Source organism: Panulirus ornatus, chromosome 18, assembly GCF_036320965.1.
Source record: "Panulirus ornatus isolate Po-2019 chromosome 18, ASM3632096v1, whole genome shotgun sequence".
Lineage (NCBI taxonomy): Eukaryota > Metazoa > Arthropoda > Malacostraca > Decapoda > Palinuridae > Panulirus > Panulirus ornatus.
This window is the reverse complement of record NC_092241.1, coordinates 50,528,455-50,552,816: the sequence shown is the minus strand read 5'-3', so window position 1 is coordinate 50,552,816 and position 24,362 is coordinate 50,528,455. Positions and strand designations below refer to the sequence as shown.

General features: G+C 41.0%; 1 protein-coding gene across 7 annotated transcripts in view; it reads right to left on the bottom strand.

Annotated features, from left to right (window-relative positions):
- Positions 1-6: 6 nt before the first annotated feature.
- Positions 7-24,362, bottom strand: part of LOC139755074 (uncharacterized) — a 72,844-nt gene continuing 48,488 nt past the window's right edge. For 6 of the 7 annotated variants that reach the window (XM_071673149.1, XM_071673143.1, XM_071673145.1 and 3 more), the window contains 4 exons: positions 16,924-17,121; positions 8,236-8,373; positions 6,221-6,318; positions 7-731 (listed from right to left, as the gene is read on the bottom strand). In XM_071673149.1, the coding sequence (XP_071529250.1) occupies positions 633-731; positions 6,221-6,318; positions 8,236-8,373; positions 16,924-17,121 (533 nt within the window). In that variant the 3' untranslated portion in view covers positions 7-632. The remainder of the gene's footprint in view (positions 732-6,220; positions 6,319-8,235; positions 8,374-16,923; positions 17,122-24,362) is intronic. The other variant, XM_071673146.1, reaches the window with a different exon arrangement.

The window sequence follows — 24,362 nt, the reverse complement described above, 5'->3', positions numbered from 1 at the left end:
TCCCTGTCAAACAGCAAAGTATATCTCTAGCCCATACTTTTTGGGAACATGAAATATGCATGTTACCCTTAAAACTCCCTTTAATCTGTCTACAAAACTTTCTTATTTGAACCTAAAATCTTCCTTTAAACAAAGTCTTTCTAGATAATTAAATATAAACTAAACTCCACAGCTGCAGAGCATACATTAGAAACAAAGCTCTGCATAACTTTACAGCACTCAAAAAACAATATTTAAGAAATATCTTGTAAGAACTCAAACAGCAGATCAGGATGAGCTTTCAGTGCAATTCTAAATTATTATAGTACATGTCATCAGAGTTAATTATATTTCATGTAAATACAGTGCAAAACAAACATTCATAAGACAGCATCAGAGCTATTGGCATTTCTGAAGATAAACAAAAGTATTACTTAAATCATACTTACATAAACAAAAGTATTTCAAAATTACTTCTATAACTTCAGGTCCCTTGTAAAACACTTTACAACTCTTTTAAGATTTGAACTTCATACATTACAACAGTATGCAACATGCACTCCAATGATTCTGTGCTCACACACACTTCACTCATCAGTGGGACAGAGATCCCAGCTGAACACATACTATTCACCATTAACTTGTTTTCTGAATTACTCTTCACCAGGAAGGACGTTCCAAAGGTTGCTTGGACTGATTAATGACTTTGCTCCACGTATCTGGGCTGTTAGCAACTTGCATGTGTTTTCATTCTGTTGATAGATAAATTATGATGTATACATTTTTTTATCTTAGCTGACAAGCACGAATGCACCAATCAAGGCCATTTCTTTACCACAAATATATTCATGTGCCAGCAGCTTTGATGCACAAGACTGGGTTATAGTGATGGGTGATTTGAATGCAAAGGTGAGTAACGTGGCAGTTGAGGGTATAATTGGTGTACATGGGGTGTTCAGTGTTGTAAATGGAAATGGTGAAGAGCTTGTAAATTTGTGTGCTGAAAAAGGACTGGTGATCGGGAATACCTAGTTTAAACGGAGAGATATACATAAATATACATATGTAAGTAGGAGAGATGGCCAGAGAGCGTTATTAGATTACATGTTAATTAATAGTAGTGTAAAAGAGAGACTTTTGGATGTTTATGTGCTGAGAGGGGCAGCTGGAGGGATGTCTGATCATTATCTTCTGGAGGCGAAGGCGAAGATTTGTAGAGGTTTTCAAAAAAGAAGAGAGAATGTTTGAGTGAAGAGAGTAAGTGAGCTTGGAAAGGAGACTTGTGTGAGGAAGTACCAGGAAAGATTGAGTGTAGAAAGGAAAAATGTGAGAGCAAATGACGTAAGGGGAGTGGGGGAGGAATGGGATGTATTTAGGGAAGCAGTGATGGCTTGCACAAAAGATGCTTGTGGCATGAGAAAGAAGGGAGGACGACAGATTAGAAAGGGTAGTGAGTGGTGGGAAGAAGTAAGATTGTTAGTGAAAGAGAAGAGAGAGGTGTTTGGATGATTTTTGCAGAGAAGTAGCGCAAATGACCAGGAATTGTATAAAAGAAAGAGGCAGGAGGTCAAGAGAAAGGTGCAACTGGTGAAAAAGAGGGCAAACGAGAGTTGGGGTGAGAGAGCATCATTAAATTTTTGGGAAAATAAAAAGATATTTTGGAAGGAGGTAAACAAAGTGCGTAAGATGAGAACAAATGGGAACATTGGTGAAGGGGGCAAATGGGGAGGTAATAACAAGAAGTGATGAAGTGAGGAAATGGAGTTAGTATTTTGAAGATCTGTTGAATGTGTTTGATGACAGAGTGGTAGACATAGGGTGTTTTAGTCGGGGAGGTGCGCAAAGTGAGAGGTTCAGGGAGAATGGCTTGGTAAACAAAGAAGAGGTAGTGAAAGCTTAGCGGAAGATGAAACCCGGCAAGGCCACGGGTTTGGATGATATTGCGGTGGAATGCATGAAAAAAGGGGATGACTGTTGTTGATTGGTTGGTAAGGATATTCAATGTATGTATGGTTCACAGTGAAGTGCCTGAGGAAAGGCAGAATGCATGCATAGTGCCTTTGTACAAAGGCAAAGGGGATAAAGGGGAGTGTTCAAATTACAGAGGTATAAGTTTGTTCAGTATTCCTGGGATATTATATGGGGGATATTGACTGAGAGGGTAAAAGGCATGTACAGTGCATCAGACTAGGGAAGAGCAGTGTGGTTTAGAAGTGGTAGGGGATGTGTGGATCAGGCATCTGCTTTGAAGAATGTATGCGAGAAATACTTAGAAAAACATATGGATTTGTATGTAGCATTTATGGATCTGGAGAAGGAATATGATAGGGTTGATAGAGATGCTTTGTCGAAGGTATTAAGAGTACACGGTGTGGGAGGAAAGTTGCTTGAAGCAGTGAAAAGTTTTTACCAAGGATGTAATGCATGTGTAAGAGTAGAAAGATAGGAAAGTGATTGGTTCTCAGTGAATGTCGGTTCGCTGCAGGGGTGCATGATGTCTCCATGCTTGTTTAATCTGTTTATGGATTGGGTGGTTAGGGAGGTGAATGCAAGAGCTTTGGAGAGAGGGGCAAGTATGCAGTCTGTTATGGATGAGAGAGCTTGGGAAGTGAGTCAGTTGTTGCCTGCTAATGATACAGCACTGGTGGCAGATTCAGGTGAGAAACTGCAGAAGTTGGTGACTGAGTTTCGCAAAGTGTGTGAAAGAAGAAACCTGAGAGTAAATGTGAATCAGAGCAAGTTTATTAGGTTCAGTAGGGCTGAGGGACAACTCAATTGGGAGGTAAGTTTGAATGAAGAAAAACTGGAGGAAGTGAAGTGTTTTAGATATCTGGGAATAGATTTAGCAGTGGACGGAACCATGGAAGCAGAAGTGAGTCACAGGGAGAGGGCAAAGGTTCTGGGTATGTTGAAGAATGTGTGTTAGGCGAAAATGTTATCTCGTGGAGCAAAAATGGGTATGTTTGAAGGAATAGTGGTTTCAACAATGTTATATGGTTGCAACGCATGCACTATAGATAGGGTTGTGCGGAGGAGGGGGGATGTGTTGGAAACGAAGTGTTTGAGGACAATATTAACGACATGGTTAAAGCAAACAACATATAGGAATACCACCAATTTTTCAGCACTTTTGGTTCCAAAGCCTTGCCAAATTAACCATTTCAAAGGACCAACCGTGGTCATAATAATAATTCATCAACACACCTCTAACCCACTAATCACACATCTCCCATGTGTCTGAAGTATTCCATGGACTGCTAGAAATTTAAAATAAACAAATATTAAATGTTTGAGCATCCAAGATGGTAAGTCTGTCCTTAGCTTGAATCCCGTAGGGTCTTCTTCGTCTTCTGTAGTTAGCGTTTTCCTAGATGTGCATCACCAGAATAAAGCAGTTTCATCTGCATTATACACCTGCTCAGGACCAAGGTGCTCGTCAGCTACGAGTTTTGCAAATTCGTCCACATACTCAGCAGATCCTTCGTGGTTTGCAGACGGCTTTTCTCCACACACTTTTTATTAATGGAAATTCCATGACGCTTCTTGAATCTTTGAAGCCATCCTTCACTATTGTCACGCTCATGTTGTACTTTAAGTTCTTTATGGAACAACTTAGCCTGGTTCATTATCATGCTACCTGACAAGTCCACTTAATCACTCCAACGCTGTCCAAACCATTCCATCATCAATCGATTGTGCTCAGTACTCTTACCATCTCTCTTAGTTTTTCTAATCATAATTTGCTTCTTAGAATCACTATCTGCATAGAATTTCAATATTTTCTCCTTATACCTTCTCCCTTTGCTTCTTTATATCATAAACAGTTCATGAACCAATACAGTAGACGTCACACAGCTTACGCACTGAAACACCATGGTCCATTTTTTTCAACAGTTCTACTTTACTTTGGATCGATATGGACTGGTGTTTACGTTTGACACCACGACCGACACTCTCATATGTCTTAGAAGCCATTGCTAGAGTTAAATTTAAGCAAAATAAGCTAAGAATCTCACAGAATTGCGGCATCACCATCAAGTGGTGTAAAGAATGTAAACAAGCACGCCCTACACACATCGCCATCTGCAGCCGCCCAGTAAACTAGTCTGGAGGCCGTCCAGTAAACTAGTCTGGTGGCCGCCCAGTAAACTAGTCTGGTGGCTGCGGTAATTTCAAGTTCTCTCATGTAATTTTGTTTTGACTAAAGGAGGTACCGAACCATCAGCTGCCGGAAATTTGGTGGTGTACCTGTACAAAAATTGAAGAACCAGTACAAATGTAGAGAATGTTCAAGAGATAGGGCCCCACAAGTGTAAAACTCCATCCCAATACTGTTAGAGAATTGTCACCCATCCCTAAACAGCCAGGTCTGGTCAACTTGAGAAGACTAGTAACACAACTAATAACCTGATTAAGTGCCAGATGTTTAAAAGAAAAAAAAAAAAAAAAGTGTCCAGATGGTGAACTTGGCTCTGCCAGCATGTCTTGAGACCTTGCTTGTAAGCACATTTTCTTGCTTCCAAGCAATATTATAGGCCTTTTCTTCAATGGACAACTTCTTAGAACCTACAATGTCTGCAGAATGCTTTGTTTGCCCCTATATATTTTCAGAGATGATACAAAGCTCAGGTTTGTTGTGGATGCAAGCATATAACACTCTCAGGGTGAAATCATATATCTGGCTGCTAAGACTAGTGTTTCTAATGGTGTGCACACCAGCAATCTGCCTCAGTGTGCCTCAGGCTATCTTTAATGAAGGATGTTCTTTCTTTACTCCTCCTGGCTGTCACTTCATTGTGGGAATTTCACTTCTGGGCATGCACTGTGCTTCAAGATGGTTGGTTCTTACCTTTCTAAAGAGGAAAAAGATCAAATTCTCGCTTTAAAGCAGATAAAATATGGGTACACACAAGATTTCTAGGCACACTGGGCAGTCAGAACACACAGCAAGGATGCTGCCTGCTGGTCCTCATGGCCTCCCTAACATCATCATACCACCAACACAACACCTATCCTTGGTTGCCCAAGGAAGACTTCTAGATCAACAGATAACCTCTTATGATGAGAAGTACATAAGTAACCTCACATTTTAGTGGCTGTATTCATGAAAACCCATTCAAAAGTCCAAGAAACATATCTCAAAGAACCCATCAACATCACCTGCAAGAAGATCTTCACATTCCCTTCCACAAGCCAGCTGCTAATCCACTAATTACAAAGGAAATCAAATGCAAATGACACATTTGCAAAAAATCACAAGGACTGGTGGAAGCAACAATGGAATATGGCAAGGGAGGATGAGGAAGTGAGAGGCCGCCAACCAGTAAGACTCCTGTTTCACAGTGAAGATGGTGAAACACCCACATAGTGTGATGATCTAGGGTTGCTTAGTGGTACAATGGGTAGGAAAAGGTTGTACTTCTCACCTAAAAACACCAATGAACAGAGAGTTGTACATTAAGGTTCTAGAGGACCATCTGCTTCCTTTTTATTAGGTTCACAGGTGTGAACACTTTATGCAGGATAGTTCCCCCTTCCATATGGGTAAGAAGGTGATGAACTGGTTTTCAAAGAAAACTATTCAACCGTTGGAATAGCCAGGAAACTCCCCAAACCTTAACTCAATCAAGAACTGAAGAAACCAGATGAAGTTCAAGTTTGCTTCATGAAATACCACACCAGTGCCTCACCTCATTCAGGATATCAAGACCCTATGAACCCAAAACATGGACCTACAATACTTTAGGAATCCTGCCAAATCATTGCCCAGATGTCAACAGATGGTAATCAAGCCCAAAGGAAAGATCACAAAGGAACAAAGTGAAAGTGTGACATTACTTTTAAAATATATGAAAGGGGTGGACAAAACACTATATGGTTAGTTACTGGTAGAGTAGGGGAAAAATATCATTCAAAAAAGAAATAGCGTAAGTATCACTCGGCCAAAGGACATTAAGCAAAATTTGCATCTCAATAGCATGGTGCAAATGTGGTGGAAAACTGTGTCACATGACTTCTAGGACATATCATATCTCGAGAATAAGCCAAAAACAGGGTTTGTCAAGTAAATAAAAGCCTGGTGCATGAAAACCTTATTTCAACAGTTAACTGTTGGATTTTTTTTTTTTTCAGGGACTCCATTTGTGTTAAACATTTCAAGAGAAACATGGGCAGAGTTGTCCATTACCTACGTTATCAAGCTAATCATGCATTAGTCCACATTCAAACATCTACAACTAACCTTGCAAAAGATATCTTCATCATCAATGAAGAAGCCTTTTATCACTCCAATCTTGAGTTCGGAAGACAAGTACCTAAGTAGTTTCTGAAAGCCAGCCCCTGAATAGAAAATAAGAAAAAATCATCAAGCATTATTTGGGAAATAAGAAAGCATTACAAGGAACTGCATAACAAATAAAAATACACTGAAACACCTGTCTAAATTTAAAATTTAGATCATGGAGCCTTGTAAGTAGCTATGATATCATAAAACACCCAAGATATCTATTAAAAAGATACTTGTGAATGAAAATTTTAAACCTTATACACTTCAAATTCATGTTTCACAACTAATCATGCTACCTTATATCAATTGCTGAAAAATTACAAAGGGATGTATATTGCTGTGCAGTTTCACTGAAATTATTTTGCCAATTATCATATCTTTTTTATTATACTTAATCACTGTTTCCTGCATCAGCGAGGCAGTGCCAGAAAACAGACAAAGAATGGCCCATTCACTCATATACACAAACAGAAACACCCATACACACACACATTCATACATAAACATAACAAAAACAAAGACATAACATATACACACACATGTACACATTCATACTTGCTTGCCTTCATCCATTCCTGTCGCTACCCTACACCACAGGAAATAGCATCGCTACCCCCTGCTTCAGCGAGGTAGCACCAGAAAACAGACAAAAAAGGCCACATTCGTTCACACTCAGTCTCTGTCATGTGTAATACACCAAAACCACAGCTCCCTATCCACATCCAGGCCCCACAGACCTTTCCATGGTTTACACCAGAGGCTTCACATGCCTGGTTCAGTCAACTGACAGCACCATCAACCCCGGTATACCGCATCGTTCGAATTCACTATTCCTTGCACACCTCTCACCCTCCTGTATGTTCAGACCCTGATCACTCAAAATCTTTTTCACTCCATCCTTCCACCTCCAATTTGGTCTCCTACTTGTCCTTGTTGCCTTCATCTCTGACACATATATCCTTTATGTCAATCTTTTCCTGCTTATTCTTTCCATATGTCCAAACCATTTCAACACACCCTCTTCTGGGAGCATTGAAAGAAAGTGTGGAAGACGAGACCATTATCTCAGAGCAAAAATGGGTATGTCTGAAGGAATAGTACTTCCAACAAAGTCATATGGTTGCGAGACATGGGCTATAGACAGGGTTGTGCAGAGGAGGGTGGATGTGTTGGAAATGAAATGTCTGAGGACAGTATGTGGAGTGAGGTGGTTTGATCGAATAAGTAATGTTAGGTAAGAGAGATGTGTGGTAATAAAAAGTGTGGCTGAGAGAGCAGAAGAGGGGGTGTTGAAATGGTTTGGACACATGGAGAGAATAAGTGAGGAAAGACTGACAAAGAGGATATATGTGTCAGAGGTGGAGGGAACAAGAAGAAGCGGGTGACCAAATTGGAGGTGGAAGGATGGAGTGAAAAAGATTTTTAAGCAATTGGGGCCTGAACACACAGGAGGGTGAAAGGTGTGCAAGGAATAGAGTGAATTGGAATGATGTGGTATACTGGGGTCGACATGCTGTCAATGGATTGAACCAGGGTATGTGAAGCTTCTGGGGTAAACCATGGAAAGGTCCGTGGGACCTGGATGTGGAAAGGGAGCTGTGGTTTCGGTGCATTACACCTGACAGCTAGAGACTGAGTGTGAACGAATGTGGCCTTTTTTTTTTTGTCTTATCCTGGCGCTACCTCGCTGGAGGGGGGGATGCTACTTCATGTGTAGCAGGGTGGCAACAGGAATGGATGAAGGCAGTAAGTGTGAATATGTACATGTGTATATATGTATATGTCTGGGTATGTATAAGTTTGTACACCTTGAAATGTATATGTGCATGTGTGGGCGTTTATGTATATACATGTGTATGTGTGAGGGTTGGGCCATTCTTTTGTCTGTTTCCTTGCGCTACCTCCCTAATGCAGGAGATGGCAATTAAGTATAATAAATAAAATAAATAAATATATATACAAAAACTTACATGTGCATTCAGCATTAAGTTCATCATAATGTTTTATGGCAACTCGCTTTATGTGGATAGCCTGGAGAAAAAAGTCTTTCTTCCAGTTTCGTGACTGGCTGACCAACTTCACTAATATCACTATATCGCGTAATCTTTCTGCAACAGAATATAAATTTCTTTAGAAATGATTCAAGTTTACAATCAGAAGCATTACCATTCACAAAGATGCAATGATTAAACTAGTAAACTAAAAATCTAAGGGCTGCTATTTTCCAAACTTCTAGGTAGAGAGTGCATCATAAAAGTTAAACACTTCACTCACTATGCACCTCAGCACATTCCTACTTGAGGAGACTCAGTTGCAAATCTCAAATAACTTTCAAATAAGTCTACTACTGCCACTGCTTCCACTTTAAAGTGAAACGACTCTCTCTGCTCGAGTTTCTCTTACTCCATTACCATTTACAAGGGGTGAATCAAATGCATCTGGGTAGCAGGTCTACCCAAGGTAACCAACCATCCATATCCTTTTCCCAGCCTGTGGAGATGGGGCTGACAACCCCAGTTCTGGAAATGAATTTTCAATATTGGTGCATGTGACCTCAGACATAAGCAACAAGCTTGCAATCACTCACAGAAAGATATGCAAATTCATAAAATAAAACGGAACGGAAAAGGAAAAAATACAGAAAGAGGTTATACATAACAATGGGGAAGAATACTACACAGCAAATATCATCATTCTACATTTTCCAGGTGCAATGGCTTTCACAATGACATTGCGAGACTGATGCCATGTATTGGTAAAGTCGGTACTCCTCATCGTGTCTGATCCACTGAAAGACTAATGTGCTGTTATTCCTATTATGTGTTTAACCACAGAGAAATTATCAAGAATACATTTATTTATATATTCATTTTGCTTTGTCGCTGTCTCCCGCATTTGCGAGGTAGTGCAAGGAAACAGACGAAAGAAATGGCCCAACCCACCCCCATACACATGTATATACATACACGTCCACACACGCAAATATACATACCCATACATCTCAATGTACACATATATATACAGACATATACATATATACACATGAACACAATTCACACTGTCTGCCTTTATTCATTACCATCACCACCTCACCACACATGGAATAACATCCCCCTCCCCCCTCATGTGTGCGAGGTTGCGCTAGGAAAAGACAACAAAGGCCCTATTCGTTCACACTCAGTCTCTAGCTGTCATGCAATAATGCCCGAAACCACAGCTCCCTTTCCACATCCAGGCCCCACACAACTTTCCATGGTTTACCCCAGATGCTTCACATGTCCTGATTCAATCCATTGGCAGCACGTCGACCCTGGTATACCACATCGATCCAATTCACTCTATTCCTTGCCAGCCTTTCACCCTCCTGCATGTTCAGGCCCCAATCACTCAAAATCTTTTTCACTCCATCCTTACACCTAAAATTTGGTCTCCCACTTCTCCTCGTTCCTTCCACCTCCGACACATATATCCTCTTGGTCAATCTTTCCTCACTCATTCTCTCCATGTGCCCAAACCATTTCATAACACCCTCTTCTGCTCTCTCAACCACGCTCTTATTTCCATACATCTCTCTTACCCTTACATTACTTACTCGATCAAACCACCTCACACCACATATTGTCCTCAAACATCTCATTTCCAGCACATCCATCCTCCTGCGCACAACTCTATCCATAGCCCACGCCTCGCAACCATACAACATTGTTGGAACCACTATTCCTTCAAACATACCCATTTTTGCTTTCCGACATAATGTTCTCGACTTCCACACATTCTTCAAGGCTCCCAGGATTTTCGCCCCCTCCCCCACCCTATGATTCACTTCCGCTTACATGGGTCCATCCGCTGCCAGATCCACTCCCAGATATCTAAAACACTTTACTTCCTCCAGTTTTTCCCCATTCAAACTTACCTCCCAATTGACTTGACCCTCAACCCTACTGTACCTAATAACCTTGCTCTTATTCACATTTACTCTTAACTTTCTTCTTTCACACACTTTACCAAACTCAGTCACCAGCTTCTGCAGTTTCTCACATGAATCTGCTACCAGCGCTGTATCATCAACGAACAACAACTGACTCACTTACCAAGCTCTCTCATCCCCAACATACTGCATACTTGCCCCTCTTTCCAAAACTCTTGCATTCACCTCCCTAACAACCCCATCCATAAACAAATTAAACAACCATGGAGACATCACACACCCCTGCCGCAAACCTACATTCACACACCCCTTTGCCCCTGTACAATGGCACCACACGTGCACTCTGTCAATCTTCATGGTGGGGTGCCTGAGGATTGGCAGAATGCATGTGTGGTACCATTGTACAGAGGTAAAAGGGTGAAGGTGAGTGTTCGAACTACAGAGGTGCAAGTTTGTTGAGTGTTCCTGAGATATTGTATGGGAGAGTATTGACTGAGAGGGTGAAGACATGTACAGAGCACCAGACTGGGGAGGTGCAGTGTGTTTCGGAAGTGGTGGAGGATGTGTGGATCAGGCATTTGCTTTGGAGTGCGTGTGTGTAAGAATGTAAAAGGACAGATGGATTTGTGTGTGGCATGTGTGTATCTGGAGAGGGTACATGATGGGGCTGATGGAGATGCTTTGTGGAAGGTCTTATGAGTACGTGGTGTGGAAGGTGAGCTGCTAGAAGCAGCGAAGTGTTTTCTCAAAGGATGTAAGGCATGCCTTACATCCTTTGAGAAAACACTTCGCTGCTTCTAGCAGCTCACCTTCCACACCACGTAATAAGACCTTCCACAAAGCATCTCCATCAGCCCCATCATATACCCTCTCCAGATACACACATGCCACACACAAATCCATCTGTCCTTTTAGCTACTTCTTACACAAACCTACATTCACACACCCCTTTGCCCCTGTACAATGGCACCACATGTGCACTCTGTCAATCTTCATGGTGGGGTGCCTGAGGATTGGCAGAATGCATGTGTGGTACCATTGTATAGAGGTAAAAGGGTGAAGGTGAGTGTTCGAACTACAGAGGTGCAAGTTTGTTGAGTGTTCCTGAGATATTGTATGGGAGAGTATTGATTGAGAGGGTGAAGACATGTACAGAGCACCAGACTGGGGAGGTGCAGTGTGTCTCGGAAGTGGTGGAGGATGTGTGGATCAGGCGTTTGCTTTGGAGTGCGTGTGTGTAAGAAGTAGCTAAAAGGACAGATGGATTTGTGTGTGGCATGTGTGTATCTGGAGAGGGTACATGATGGGGCTGATGGAGATGCTTTGTGGAAGGTCTTATGAGTACGTGGTGTGGAAGGTGAGCTGCTAGAAGCAGCGAAGTGTTTTCTCAAAGGATGTAAGGCATGTTTATAATTAGGAAGAGAGGAGAATGACTGGTTCCCGGTGAAGGTTAGTCTGTGGCAGGGGTGTGTGATGTCCCCCATGGTTGTTTGATTTGTTTATGGATGGGGTGGTTAGGGAGGTAAATGCAAGTTTTGGAGAGAGGGACGAGTATGCAGTCTGTTGGGATGGGAGGGACTGGGAAGTGATTCGGTTGTTTGATGACACAGCTCTAGTGGCTGATTCAAGAGAGAAACCACAGAAGTTAAAAAGGAGAGAATTGGGAGTGAATGTGGTTAAGAGCATGGTTGTTGAGTTCAGTAGGTAAAGGGACAAGTAAATTGGGATGTAAGTTTGATTGGAGAAAGGTTGGAGGAGGTGAGGCATTTCAAATATCTGGGAGTGGACTCAGCAACAGGTGGAACCATGGAAGAGAGTCACAGGGTAGGGGAGGGGGCAAAGGTTCTGAGAATGATGAGTATGTGCAAAAAGAAAGCATTATCTTGAAGAGCAGAAATGGGTATGTCTGACAGAATGGTAGTTCCAGCTAAGTTGTGAGGCATGTGCTAAAGATGGGGTTGTACAAGGGAGGGTGGATGTATCGGAAATTAAATGTCTGAGGATGATGTATGGTGTGAGGTGGCTTGATTGAGTAAGCAATGAAAGGATGGGAGAGATGAATGGAGGTGAAGGGAGTGTGGCTGAGAGAGTAGAAGAGGGTGTGTTGAAGCGGTGTGGGCATACGGAGAGTATGAGTGAGGAAAGGTTGACAAAGAGGATATATGGTTGCAAGGCACAGGCTACAGATAGGGTTGCATGGAGAAGGGTGGATGTGCTGGAAATTAAATATTTGAGGACAAAATGTTGTGTGAGGTTGTTTGATTGAGTAAGTAATGAAAGGGTACGAGACATGCGGAAATAAAATGAGTGTGGTTGAGAGGGCAGAAGAGGGTGTGTTAAAATGGTTTGGACATATGGAGAGAATGAGTGAGTAAAGATTAACAAAGAGGATATATGTGTCAGAGGTGAAGGGAACAAGGAGAAGCAGGAAACCAAATTCGAGGTGGAAGGATGGAGTGAAAAAGATTTTGAATGATCATGACCTGAACATACAGGAGGGTGAGAGGCGTGAAAGGAATAGAGTAAATTCGAAAGATGCGGTATACTGGGGTCGACATGCTGTCAATGGACTGAATCAGGGCATGTGAAACGTCTGGAGTAAACCATGGAAAGGTCTGTGGAGCCTGGATGTGGATAAGGAGCTGTGGTTTCCATGCATTACACATGACAGATAGAGACAGTGTGAATGAGTGTGGCCTTTTTTGTCTGTTTTCCTGGTGCTACCTCTCTAAAGCAGTAGTGATGCCATTTCCTATGGGGCAAAGTAGTTCCAGGAATGGATGAAGGCAAGCAAGTATGAGTATGTACATGTGTATATATATGTACATGTCTTTGTATGTGTACATATATGAGTATATATCTATATGTAAGAGACAGGAGGTCAAGAGAAAGGTGCAAGAGGTGAAAAAAAGGGCAAATGAGAGTTGGGGTGAGAGACTATCAGTAAATTTTAGGGAGAATAAAAAGATGTTCTGGAAGGAGGTAAATAGGGTGCGTAAGACAAGGGAGCAAATGGGAACTTCAGTGAAGGGCGTAAATGGGGAGGTGATAACAAGTAGTGGTGATGTGAGAAGGAGATGGAATGAGTATTTTGAAGGTTTGTTGAATGTGTCTGATGACAGAGTGGCAGATATAGGGTGTTTTGGTCGTGGTGGTGTGCAAAGTGAGAGGGTTAGGGAAAATGATTTGGTAAACAGAGAAGAGGTAGTAAAAGCTTTGCGGAAGATGAAAGCCGGCAAGGCAGCAGGTTTGGATGGTATTGCAGTGGAATTTATTAAAAAAGGGGGTGACTGTATTGTTGACTGGTTGGTAAGGTTATTTAATGTATGTATGACTCATGGTGAGGTGCCTGAGGATTGGCGGAATGCGTGCATAGTGCCATTGTACAAAGGCAAAGGGGATAAGAGTGAGTGCTCAAATTACAGAGGTATAAGTTTGTTGAGTATTCCTGGTAAACTATATGGGAGGGTATTGATTGAGAGGGTGAAGGCATGTACAGAGCATCAGATTGGGGAAGAGCAGTGCGGTTTCAGAAGTGGTAGAGGATGTGTGGATCAGGTGTTTGCTTTGAAGAATGTATGTGAGAAATACTTAGAAAAGCAAATGGATTTGTATGTAGCATTTATGGATCTGGAGAAGGCATATGATAGAGTTGATAGAGATGCTCTGTGGAAGGTATTAAGAATATATGGTGTGGGAGGCAAGTTGTTAGAAGCAGTGAAAAGTTTTTATCGAGGATGTAAGGCATGTGTACGTGTAGGAAGAGAGGAAAGTGATTGGTTCTCAGTGAATGTAGGTTTGCGGCAGGGGTGTGTGATGTCTCCATGGTTGTTTAATTTGTTTATGGATGGGGTTGTTAGGGAGGTAAATGCAAGAGTCCTGGAAAGAGGGGCAAGTATGAAGTCTGTTGGGGTTGAGAGAGCTTGGGAAGTGAGTCAGTTGTTGTTCGCTGATGATACAGCGCTGGTGGCTGATTCATGTGAGAAACTGCAGAAGCTGGTGACTGAGTTTGGTAAAGTGTGTGGAAGAAGAAAGTTAAGAGTAAATGTGAATAAGAGCAAGGTTATTAGGTACAGTAGGGTTGAGGGTCAAGTCAATTGGGAGGTGAGTTTGAATGGAGAAAAACTGGAGGAAGTGAAGTGTTTTAGATATCTGGGAGTGGATCTGTCAGCGGATGGAACCATGGAAGCGGAAGTGGATCATAGGGTGGGGGAGGGGGCGAAAATTTTGGGAGCCTTGAAAAATGTGTGGAAGTCGAGAACATTATCTCGGAAAGCAAAAATGGGTATGTTTGAAGGAATAGTGGTTCCAACAATGTTGTATGGTTGCGAGGCGTGGGCTATGGATAGAGTTGTGCGTAGGAGGATGGATGTGCTGGAAATGAGATGTTTGAGGACAATGTGTGGTGTGAGGTGGTTTGATCGAGTAAGTAACGTAAGGGTAAGAGAGATGTGTGGAAATAAAAAGAGCGTGGTTGAGAGAGCAGAAGAGGGTGTTTTGAAATGGTTTGGGCACATGGAGAGAATGAGTGAGGAAAGATTGACCAAGAGGATATATGTGTCGGAGGTGGAGGGAACGAGGAGAAGAGGGAGACCAAATTGGAGGTGGAAAGATGGAGTGAAAAAGATTTTGTGTGATCGGGGCCTGAACATGCAGGAGGGTGAAAGGAGGGCAAGGAATAGAGTGAATTGGAGCGATGTGGTATACAGGGGTTGACGTGCTGTCAGTGGATTGAATCAAGGCATGTGAAGCGTCTGGGGTAAACCATGGAAAGCTGTGTAGGTATGTATATTTGCGTGTGTGGACGTGTGTATGTACGTGTGTATGGGGGTTGGGCCATTTCTTTCGTCTGTTTCCTCGCGCTACCTCGCAAACGCGGGAGACAGCGACAAAGTATAAAAAAAAAAAAAAAAAAAAAAAAAAATCTATATGTATATTATATGTGTGTGTGTGTGTGTGTGTGTGTGTGGGCGTCTGTGTATATATATGTGTATACAAGTGGATGGGCCATTCTTTGTCTGTTTCCTGGTGCTACCTAGCTGACATAGGAAATGGCAATCAAGTATAATAATGAAAGTAAAATACAATAATTGTTTCAAACACATGAGAATGTTTCTCTACTTGAATTTGAGGAGTTGGACACAATGGTCAGTCAAATGATTGTGTGTGCAGAAGGAGTCTTAAAGAAAAGGTGTATTTGAGGATGATTCACGTTTTTTGAAGGAAATGAGCAGTTCTGGTGAAGTACTATTGAACACGAAGAAAAATTATAAGTACAGTATATGAATGAGGTTCATTTTGGAGAGATGATCATTGAAGAGCTCCTGCAAACACTTCACTAGAGTTGCCTCCTGCCAGTGGCCTGTTACGGGTAAGGCACTTCAGACTAAGAAGCAGCACTAAAAGTTACTAGTTATGGAGAATCTGTTGCTGTGGCCACCCCCTTGAGGAAGTTCCACTTGGAACAGGCATCAGTGATTTAGATCAATAAAGATGATGGTGGGAAAGTTTAAGATGACAGTAGAGACAGAGTTGAGGAATTTAAGATGCACAGAAAACTCAAATGGGAAGGATTTAAGTACATTCCACACATAGATCATACTGGAGAGAATGCTTGTTTTAATTCTGGCTGTAAACTCATACAAAGGCAAAGAATTTGAGAACCAATGAAAGCAGATGCATGAGAAGAATTGAAGTACACTTCTATTTCATGTGTAAGAAACTTGCATGATCTAAGTCTAGTCCCAGCTCTGATGTATGAATATGAAATTACAGATTTATAACATTTCCCTGGGGATAAGGGAAAAAGAATACTGCCCGCATATTCCCTGCATGTCATAGAAGGCGACTAAAAGGGGTAGGAGTGGGGGCAGAAAATCCTGTCCACCTGTTTTATTTTTCCAAAAGAAGGACAGAGAAAGTGAGGATATCTTCATCTAAGACTCGGCTATCTGTTCTTGATGCTACCTCAATACGCAAGGAATGGCAAATATGTATAAAAAAAAAAAAAAGAGATGTAAAATTTATACAAAATATCTGGAATTAGGAGGTCCGAGTAAAGAATGATGGCATTCAAAAAACAGGTGGTGTCAAGAATTCATTCACAAGATGCAGGGACAAAGGCCTTTAATGATGATAAGGCCATATGGGACCTACAGCAGGTGACTGAATAGTCAGGAAGATTTTGGATAGTAAACCTTTCAAAGAAGAAAAGGGAAATTGCAGAATATATGGAATAAGGCAGAAACTGAACAACTACATTTAGAAACATTTCAATTGCAGAATGATTGATTTTTCAAAATCACATGCTGCATCAACATCTACGGTCATTAGCAGCATTTTGATGAGTATGGGAGAGGAATTACTTTTCCTTATGTATAATGGGCTCAATTTGTCTCAAGGTTTGAATGAAGATAACATCACTTGAAAAATAAACAGTACAGAATGTAATTAGGGAAACAGTGTTATAGCCCATGTACATTTTTGCCTAAAGCACTTGATCCACCCTCTATAAATAGGAAGAGATCTAAATATAAAGATACAGAAATTTTCTGTGCCAGGTATCACAAGAGAGCAGTGGTACATGAACAATAAAAACCTTATCATACAACACATATATTTCTCTACAATTCAGCTATATGAGAAAGAACAAGAACACTTTGTCTAACGTGGTTCCATTAAAAGTTTCTTACTATCAATACCAGTTTTCAGTATGAAATGATTATCTTACCAGTCTCTTTCATGCAGTGTTTTTCTAAAAGTGAGAAAGATGTGGAAACCAGAAGATGGGCATCAGTTTTGGTTTGGTGCTGACATGATGGAGCCAAGTTATAAAACACAGGAAAAGCTATTCGGTGTATATAATCTTGGAGCGATCTTGGGAGTTGCCCCCTTTTAATCATCCCTGGAACACGGTAACAGTTGGGTTCTGGTGGTAAAGAATATCATTTCTTAAGTAACAATGTCCAAAATAATTTTGTCTAAAAACTTAAGCAACTCTTAGTATTCTTAACCAAAACGTGTATTCAATTTTCCAGCTAACCAGGGTTACCAGGTCTTATCTATTCTTAGTTTGAAGGACGAGACATTCCTTTATGAAAATGCCCAGACAATGTTAATTTTTTTTGCATGTAACGTTACCACCCAAGAAGAAAGGGAAACAGGTAAAGGGTTAGCATAAGCAAGTAATCTCACCTTATTCAAATTTCTGACAAGGGATAAGTAGCTTCATAACCTGATGCTAAACAAAATCACAACAGTTCCATTCTTTGTCAAATTCAATGAAACTGATTTACACAACATAATCACAATTCTATATGCCAAAGGAGATTACATATATCTCTTATTAGTTTCTTATAATCATTTGACTGAACTTGTATTGGAACTGTTTAAGAAGCAAATTCTACCCCAAGAATGGCAAATATCTCTATATTACCTGTCAGTTCTTTAAATATAAACTTTCATGGATAAGTGTTAAAATTACAAACTATGAGGTACGTTAAGTTACAAGTTGAGCCTTTACACAAGTATTGTAAGTAATGCAAAATGGATCTTATATCAATCAATTCTTTAGAAGCTGGGGAAACAAATGTATAAATTTTCACAAGCAATTTTAAACCTAGACTAAGGCTATGTTCAAGGTTAAGGTGCAATTTTGGATATTGGTGGATGACGAATGTACAGATGACAGATATATGAACAGACAAACAACAATGAAGGAAGTGTAATCCAAACATAATTACATGTAAATTAAAAAAAGGACCACTGTACATATGCAATGGCATAAAAGCACTATACCACTCAAAAATGCACATTTTAATAGAAAGCAATAGTATAACCAACCAATCATATGCCAACCTATTCAATAAAGATAATCCCCTCAATATTCTTTCCAAGCAAGTAAATTCACACGAGGAAAATATTCATATTACTGGTTCCCTAAAGAATTATGATCAAACCCTGCACAGTACACAAGATCAAAACAATCTTATATCTATTATTATTATTAATTTGCTTTGTCGCTGTCTCCCGCGTTTGCGAGGCAGCGCAAGGAAACAGACGAAAGAAATGGCCCAACCCACCCCCATACACATGTATATACATACACGTCCACACACGCAAATATACATACCTATACATCTTAATGTACACATACAGATACACACACAGACATATACACATATACACATGTACATAATTCATACTGTCTGCCTTTATTTATTCCCATCGCCACCTCGCCACACATGGAATAACATCCCCCTCCCCCCTCACGTGTGCGAGGTAGCGCTAGGAAAAGAAAACAAAGGCCCCATTCGTTCACACTCAGTCTCTAGCTGTCATGTAATAATGCCCGAAACCACAGCTCCCTTTCCACATCCAGGCCCCACAAGTTATGGAGATTAATTTTCAATAATGTGAGTTCACAAACACCAGAATTCTGTTGTAAGAAAACCCACAACCAGCTCGAAGACATTGAAGTCCAAAAGACAAGAGGTATGTGATGTAAAGAAAGTGTCAAAGATACTCACTATGGCCATGTAAGACATATGGCAGATGTAACATCCGAAGAGATTTTTAGTAGTACATTAAATGGCACAAAGAAAAACTTGGGCTAAAAACGAAATGAACATATGCAGCATATTCACTGTTTAAGGGTAGAATTATTACAAATGAGACTGTCAAGGGAATAATTTCTGACCACGTGTGGCAGTGGTAGGAATTAACTTAAAAAACTAAGAAGCACTTGTAGCAGCATGACTTTCATTCACTTTAGCATGAAGTACACAATCTGAGGATAAGTGAACTGAGTGGTTGTATGCAGTTCATTCATCCACTGCAAACAGGAAAGTAGCTACAGAAAAAAGAAAGATAAAGAAACAGAAATACACACAATACACAGGTACCCTCTGTCAAAATGTCTTACTAGAAATAAACATGACAGTATATATGAAAGGTTTGAAGGAGGTTGAATGAATAAATGATGGCAGAATAAGAGAACAGTGTGATAGAAAAAATATCTCTGAGAAAGTTGAAGAGGGTGCACTGAAACGGTCCAGACTTATTCAGAAACCAAGTGAGGAGAGCTGATTAATAGGGTATACATGATGGGAGAGCAGGGTACAAGGAGAAGAGAGACACCAAAGAGGTAGAATAGAATGAAAGACACTGAGTAACTGGGGCCTGAACATGGGGAGGTTGTGAGGATGTCTGGACTGGAGAAATGCACTATATAGGGGGTGCCATGCCATTTGAAGTGGTCAGGTCTGTGGGGCTTGGATGTGAATATGGGAGGCTCTGGTTTCAGCACATTATACTTAAACACCTGTAGGGTGAATAATAAACAATACAACCCTTTATCTGATCCTGATGCTAGCTCACTATCTTGAAAATAAATATATTTTCATACTCAAGTGCTGCTTCTCATGCCAGCAAGGTAACACCACGAACAGACGAAGAAAGGCTGCATCCACTCACATCCATTCTCTAGCTGTCATATATAATGCATCAAAACCACAGCTCCCTATCCACAACCAGGCCCCACAGAAGTTTACATGGTTTATCCTGGATGCTTCACATGCACTGGTTCAGTCCCTTGACAGCACGTCAACCCCAACACATGACATCATTCCAATTCACTCTATCCCTTGCACACCTTTCACACTCCTGCATATTCAGGCCCTGATTGCTCAAAATCTTTTTCACTCCATCCTCCCATCCCCAATTTGGTTTCCCTATTCTCCTCGTTCCCTCCACTTCTGATACATATAACCTCTTTGTCAACCTTTCTTTATTCATTCTCTCTATATGTCCAAACCATTTCAGCATACCCTCATCAGCTCTGATAACCATACTCTTTACATTACCATACATCTCTCTTACCCTTTCCGTACATACTTGATCAAATGACTTCGCAACACATATTGTCCTCGGCACATGCACATCCACTCTCCTCCAAACAACCTTATCTATAGTCCATGCCTCATCTATCTAATATTCCTAGGACTATTATTCCTTCAAACATACCCATTTTTGCCCTCCCAGATAACATTCTCTATTTCCACACATTCTTCAGCACTCTCACAACCTTCACCTCTAACCACCCTACAACTCATTGCCATTTCCATGATTCCATTCACTGATATACTTACTCCTAGTTTTCTCCATTCAAGCTCATACCCACAACCTTGCTAAACCTAATAACCTTGCTCTTATTCACATTTACTCACAACTTGCTTCTTTCACAGACTATTCCAGACTCAGTCACCAACTTTGGCAGTTTCTCACTCAAATCTGCCACCACTGCTGTATCATAAGCAAACAGCAAGTGACAACAACCGACTCACTTCTCAGGCCCTCTCATCCCTTGCAGTCTACATATTCATCCTCTCTCCAAGACTCTCGCATTTATCTCCCTCACCACCAGCGCTGTATTATCACTAAACAACAACTGACTCACTTCCCAGGTCCTCTCATACCCCAAAGTCTACATACTCACTCCTCTCACCAAAACTCTCAGACTTACCTCCTTCACCAGCCCATCCATAAAGAAACTGAACTACCATGATGACATCACACACACCACCTGCATGCCAAACTTCACTTGGAACCACTGAATCTCCTCTTTTCCTACTTGTACACATGCATTACAGCCTTCATAAAAACTTTCTCGCTGCTTCTAGCAGCTTTCATCCCACACCATATATTCTTAGGAACTTCCACAAAGCATCTCTTATCATATGCTTTCTGCTTCATACGCTTCATCGCTACCGGTTATCACTTCCCTTTTGCTCTCTTCACCATCACCAATGTTCCCATTTGTTCTACTGTCTTTCATGCATTATTCATCTCCTTCCAAAACACCTTCTAATCGTCCCTAATGTTGACTATTACCCACTCACCCCAACTCTCATTTGCCCTCTTTCTCAACCCAGCACCTTTCTCTTGACCTCCTGTCACTATTATACACACAACAATTATCTACAACCTTTCCATGTAACTACCCCCCAAATGCTTCTCTTTTTTCTTTCACTGGCAACTTTATTTTTTCACCCCACCACTCACTCTCCTTTCTGATCTGCCTCTGCCCACCTCCCACTTCTTGCATGCCACATACATCTCTTGCACATGCCAGCACTGATTCCCTAAATACTTCCCATTTCTCACCCACTCCCCTTGCTTCATTTACTCTAACCTTTTACCATTAAATCCAATCTCACCAGGTATTTCTTCACCAAAGTCTCTTTTCGAAGTTCATTTACCATTCCCTTCTCACCGACACTTACATATTTTACAGGTGAAGGCTAGTCTGTGGCAGGGGTGTAACATATCACCATGGCTATCTAATCTGTTTAAGGATGGGGTGAAAAGGATGGTAAATTCATAGGTCTTGGAAAAAGGAACAAGAATTCAGTCTGTAGGGAGTGAGGAAAAGTCAGTCGTTGTTTGCTGATGACACAGCACTGGTAGCAAATCTGACTGAGAAACTGCCGTAAACAGTGAATGACCTTGGGAGAATGTGTGAGAGGAGAAAGTTTAGAGTAAATGTAAATAAAAGCAAGGCTATCATTTCTAATAGGACTGTAAGACAGGTTAATAATAAGTGGTGAATATCAATGGAGAAAATCTTATTGGACATAACAGAGAATGTAACCACGGAAGCAGAAGCGAGTCACTGGGTGAGTGAAGGGGACAAAGTTTGTAGGAACACTAAGAAATAAATGTGTGGAAAGGGAGGTTGTTACATAGAAGAGCAAAATGGGTATATACGAAGGTATGGTAGTCCCAACAATGTTGTATGGATGCAAGGTATGGGCTATTGATGAGGATGTGCAGGGAAGGGTGGATGTGTTGGAAATGAAATGTCTTAAGATGATAATGGTGTGAGGTAGTTTGATCAAGTTAGTATAAGGGTGAGAGAGAGGTGTGCCAATAGGAAGAGTGAGGTTGAAATAATCGAAGAGGAAATGCTAATATGGTTTGGATACTTAAATAGAATGAGTGAGGAGAGGTTCACAGAGGACATATGCATCAGAAGTGGAGGGGACATGGAGAAGGGAGAGAGACCTAACAGATGGAAGGATGGAGTGAAAAATATTTTGAGGTGTTAGAGTGTGAACATGGAGGAGGGAGAAAAGTCTACACAAGACAAGAGTCAATTCAAACAGTGCATTTTAAAGGGGGGAGGAATGCTGTCACTGGACTGAACCAGGGAATCTACAGCAGTCATGGGAAACCATGGAAAGGTCAGTGTGCCTCATTGTGGAGAGGAGGCTGTACTCTCAGAGCAATGCACATGACAGCTAGGAATCAAATGTGAGTATATGCAACATTCCCCAATCTCTACCTGTAGGTGATTGAGTATGGAAGATGTGAAAGGAGAAAGTTGAGAGTGAATGACAATAAAAACAAGGTTATTAGGTTTAGCAGTGAAGAGGGACCGGTTAGCTGAGATAAAAGTCTGAATGGAGAGAAGTTGAAGGAAGTGAAGTGCTTTAGATACCTTGAAGTGGACTTGGCATCAAACCATGGAAGAAGAATTGAGATATAGAGTAGGGGAGGGGGTAAAAGTCCTGGGAGCACTGAAGAATGTGTGGAAAGAGAAATTGTTATCTGGGAAGATAAAAATGGGTATGTTTGAGGGAACAGTAGTCCCAACAATATCACATTGATGCGAGGCATGGGCTATACTTACTGTTCGGGGACAATCTGTGATGCAAGGAGTAAGTAATGAAAGGGTAAGAGAGATGTGTGGTACTAAAAAGTGAGTGGTTGAGAGCTGAAAAAGGTGTGCTGAAATGGTTTGGACATAAAGAGAGAATGAGTGAGGAAAGATTGAGAAACAGGATATGTGTGCCAGAAGCAGAAGGATCATGGAGAACAGGAAGACCAAATTGGAAATGGAAGGATGGAGTGAAAGAGACTTTGAGCAACTGGGGCCTCAACATGCAAGAAGATGAAAGGCATGCAAGGAATAAAGTAAACTGGAATGATGTGGTATTCTGTCAATGGGCTGAATCAGAGCATGTGAAGAGTCCAGGATGAAGCACAAAAAGTTGCTGTGGCCAGTTTAAGGATAGGAAGCATTAGTTTCAGTGCATTACACAGCTAGAAATTGGTTGCGAGCCCATGTGGCCTTTCTTCATAAGTTCCTGCGCTTCCTCTCAGGGGGGTGGTAATTGTGTGTGTGTGTGTGTGTGTGTGTGTGTGTGTGTGTGTGTGTGTGTGTGTGGGGCTGGGATGGAGAGAGAGAGAGAGAGAGAGAGAGAGAGAGAGAGAGAGAGAGAGAGAGAGAGAGAGAGAATATATGTGCTACCTATTCTTTTCCTTCATGCATTTGTGCTGTTTCCTGTGGGACAGGGTGGCATCAGGAATGAATGAAAGCATGCAAGAATAAATATATACACGTGTATAAAGGTATGTGTATGTATATACAAGTGCATGTATATATATATATATATATATATATATATATATATATATATATATATATATATATATATATATATATATATATCCCTGGGGATAGGGGATTAAGAATACTTCCCACGTATTCCCTGCGTGTCGTAGAAGGCGACTAAAAGGGGAGGGAGCGGGGGGCTGGAAATCCTCCCCTCTCGTTTTTTTTTTTTTTTTTTTTTTTTTTTCCAAAAGAAGGAACAGAGGGGGCCAGTTGAGGATATTCCAAAAAAGGCCCAGTCCTCTGTTCTTAGCGCTACCTCGCTAACGCGGGAAATGGCGAATAGTTTAAAAGAAAAAGAAAAATATATATATATATATATATATATATATATATATATATATATATATATATATATATATATATATATATAGTTTGGTAAAGTGTGTGAAAGAAGAAAGTTAAGAGCAAATGTGAATAAGAGCAAGGTAATTAGGTACAGTAGGAGTGAAGGTCACGTCAATTGGAAGGTAAGTTTGAATGGAGAAAAACTGGAGGAAGTAAAGTGTTTTAGATATCTGGGAGTGTATCTGGCAGCGGATGGAACCATGGAAGCGGAAGTGGATCATAGGGTGGGGGAGGGGGCGAAAATCCTGGGAGCCTTGAAGAATGTGTGGAAGTCGAGAACATTATCTCGGAAAGCAAAAATGGGTATGTTTGAAGGAATAGTGGTTCCAACAATGTTGTATGGTTGCGAGGCGTGGGCTATGGAT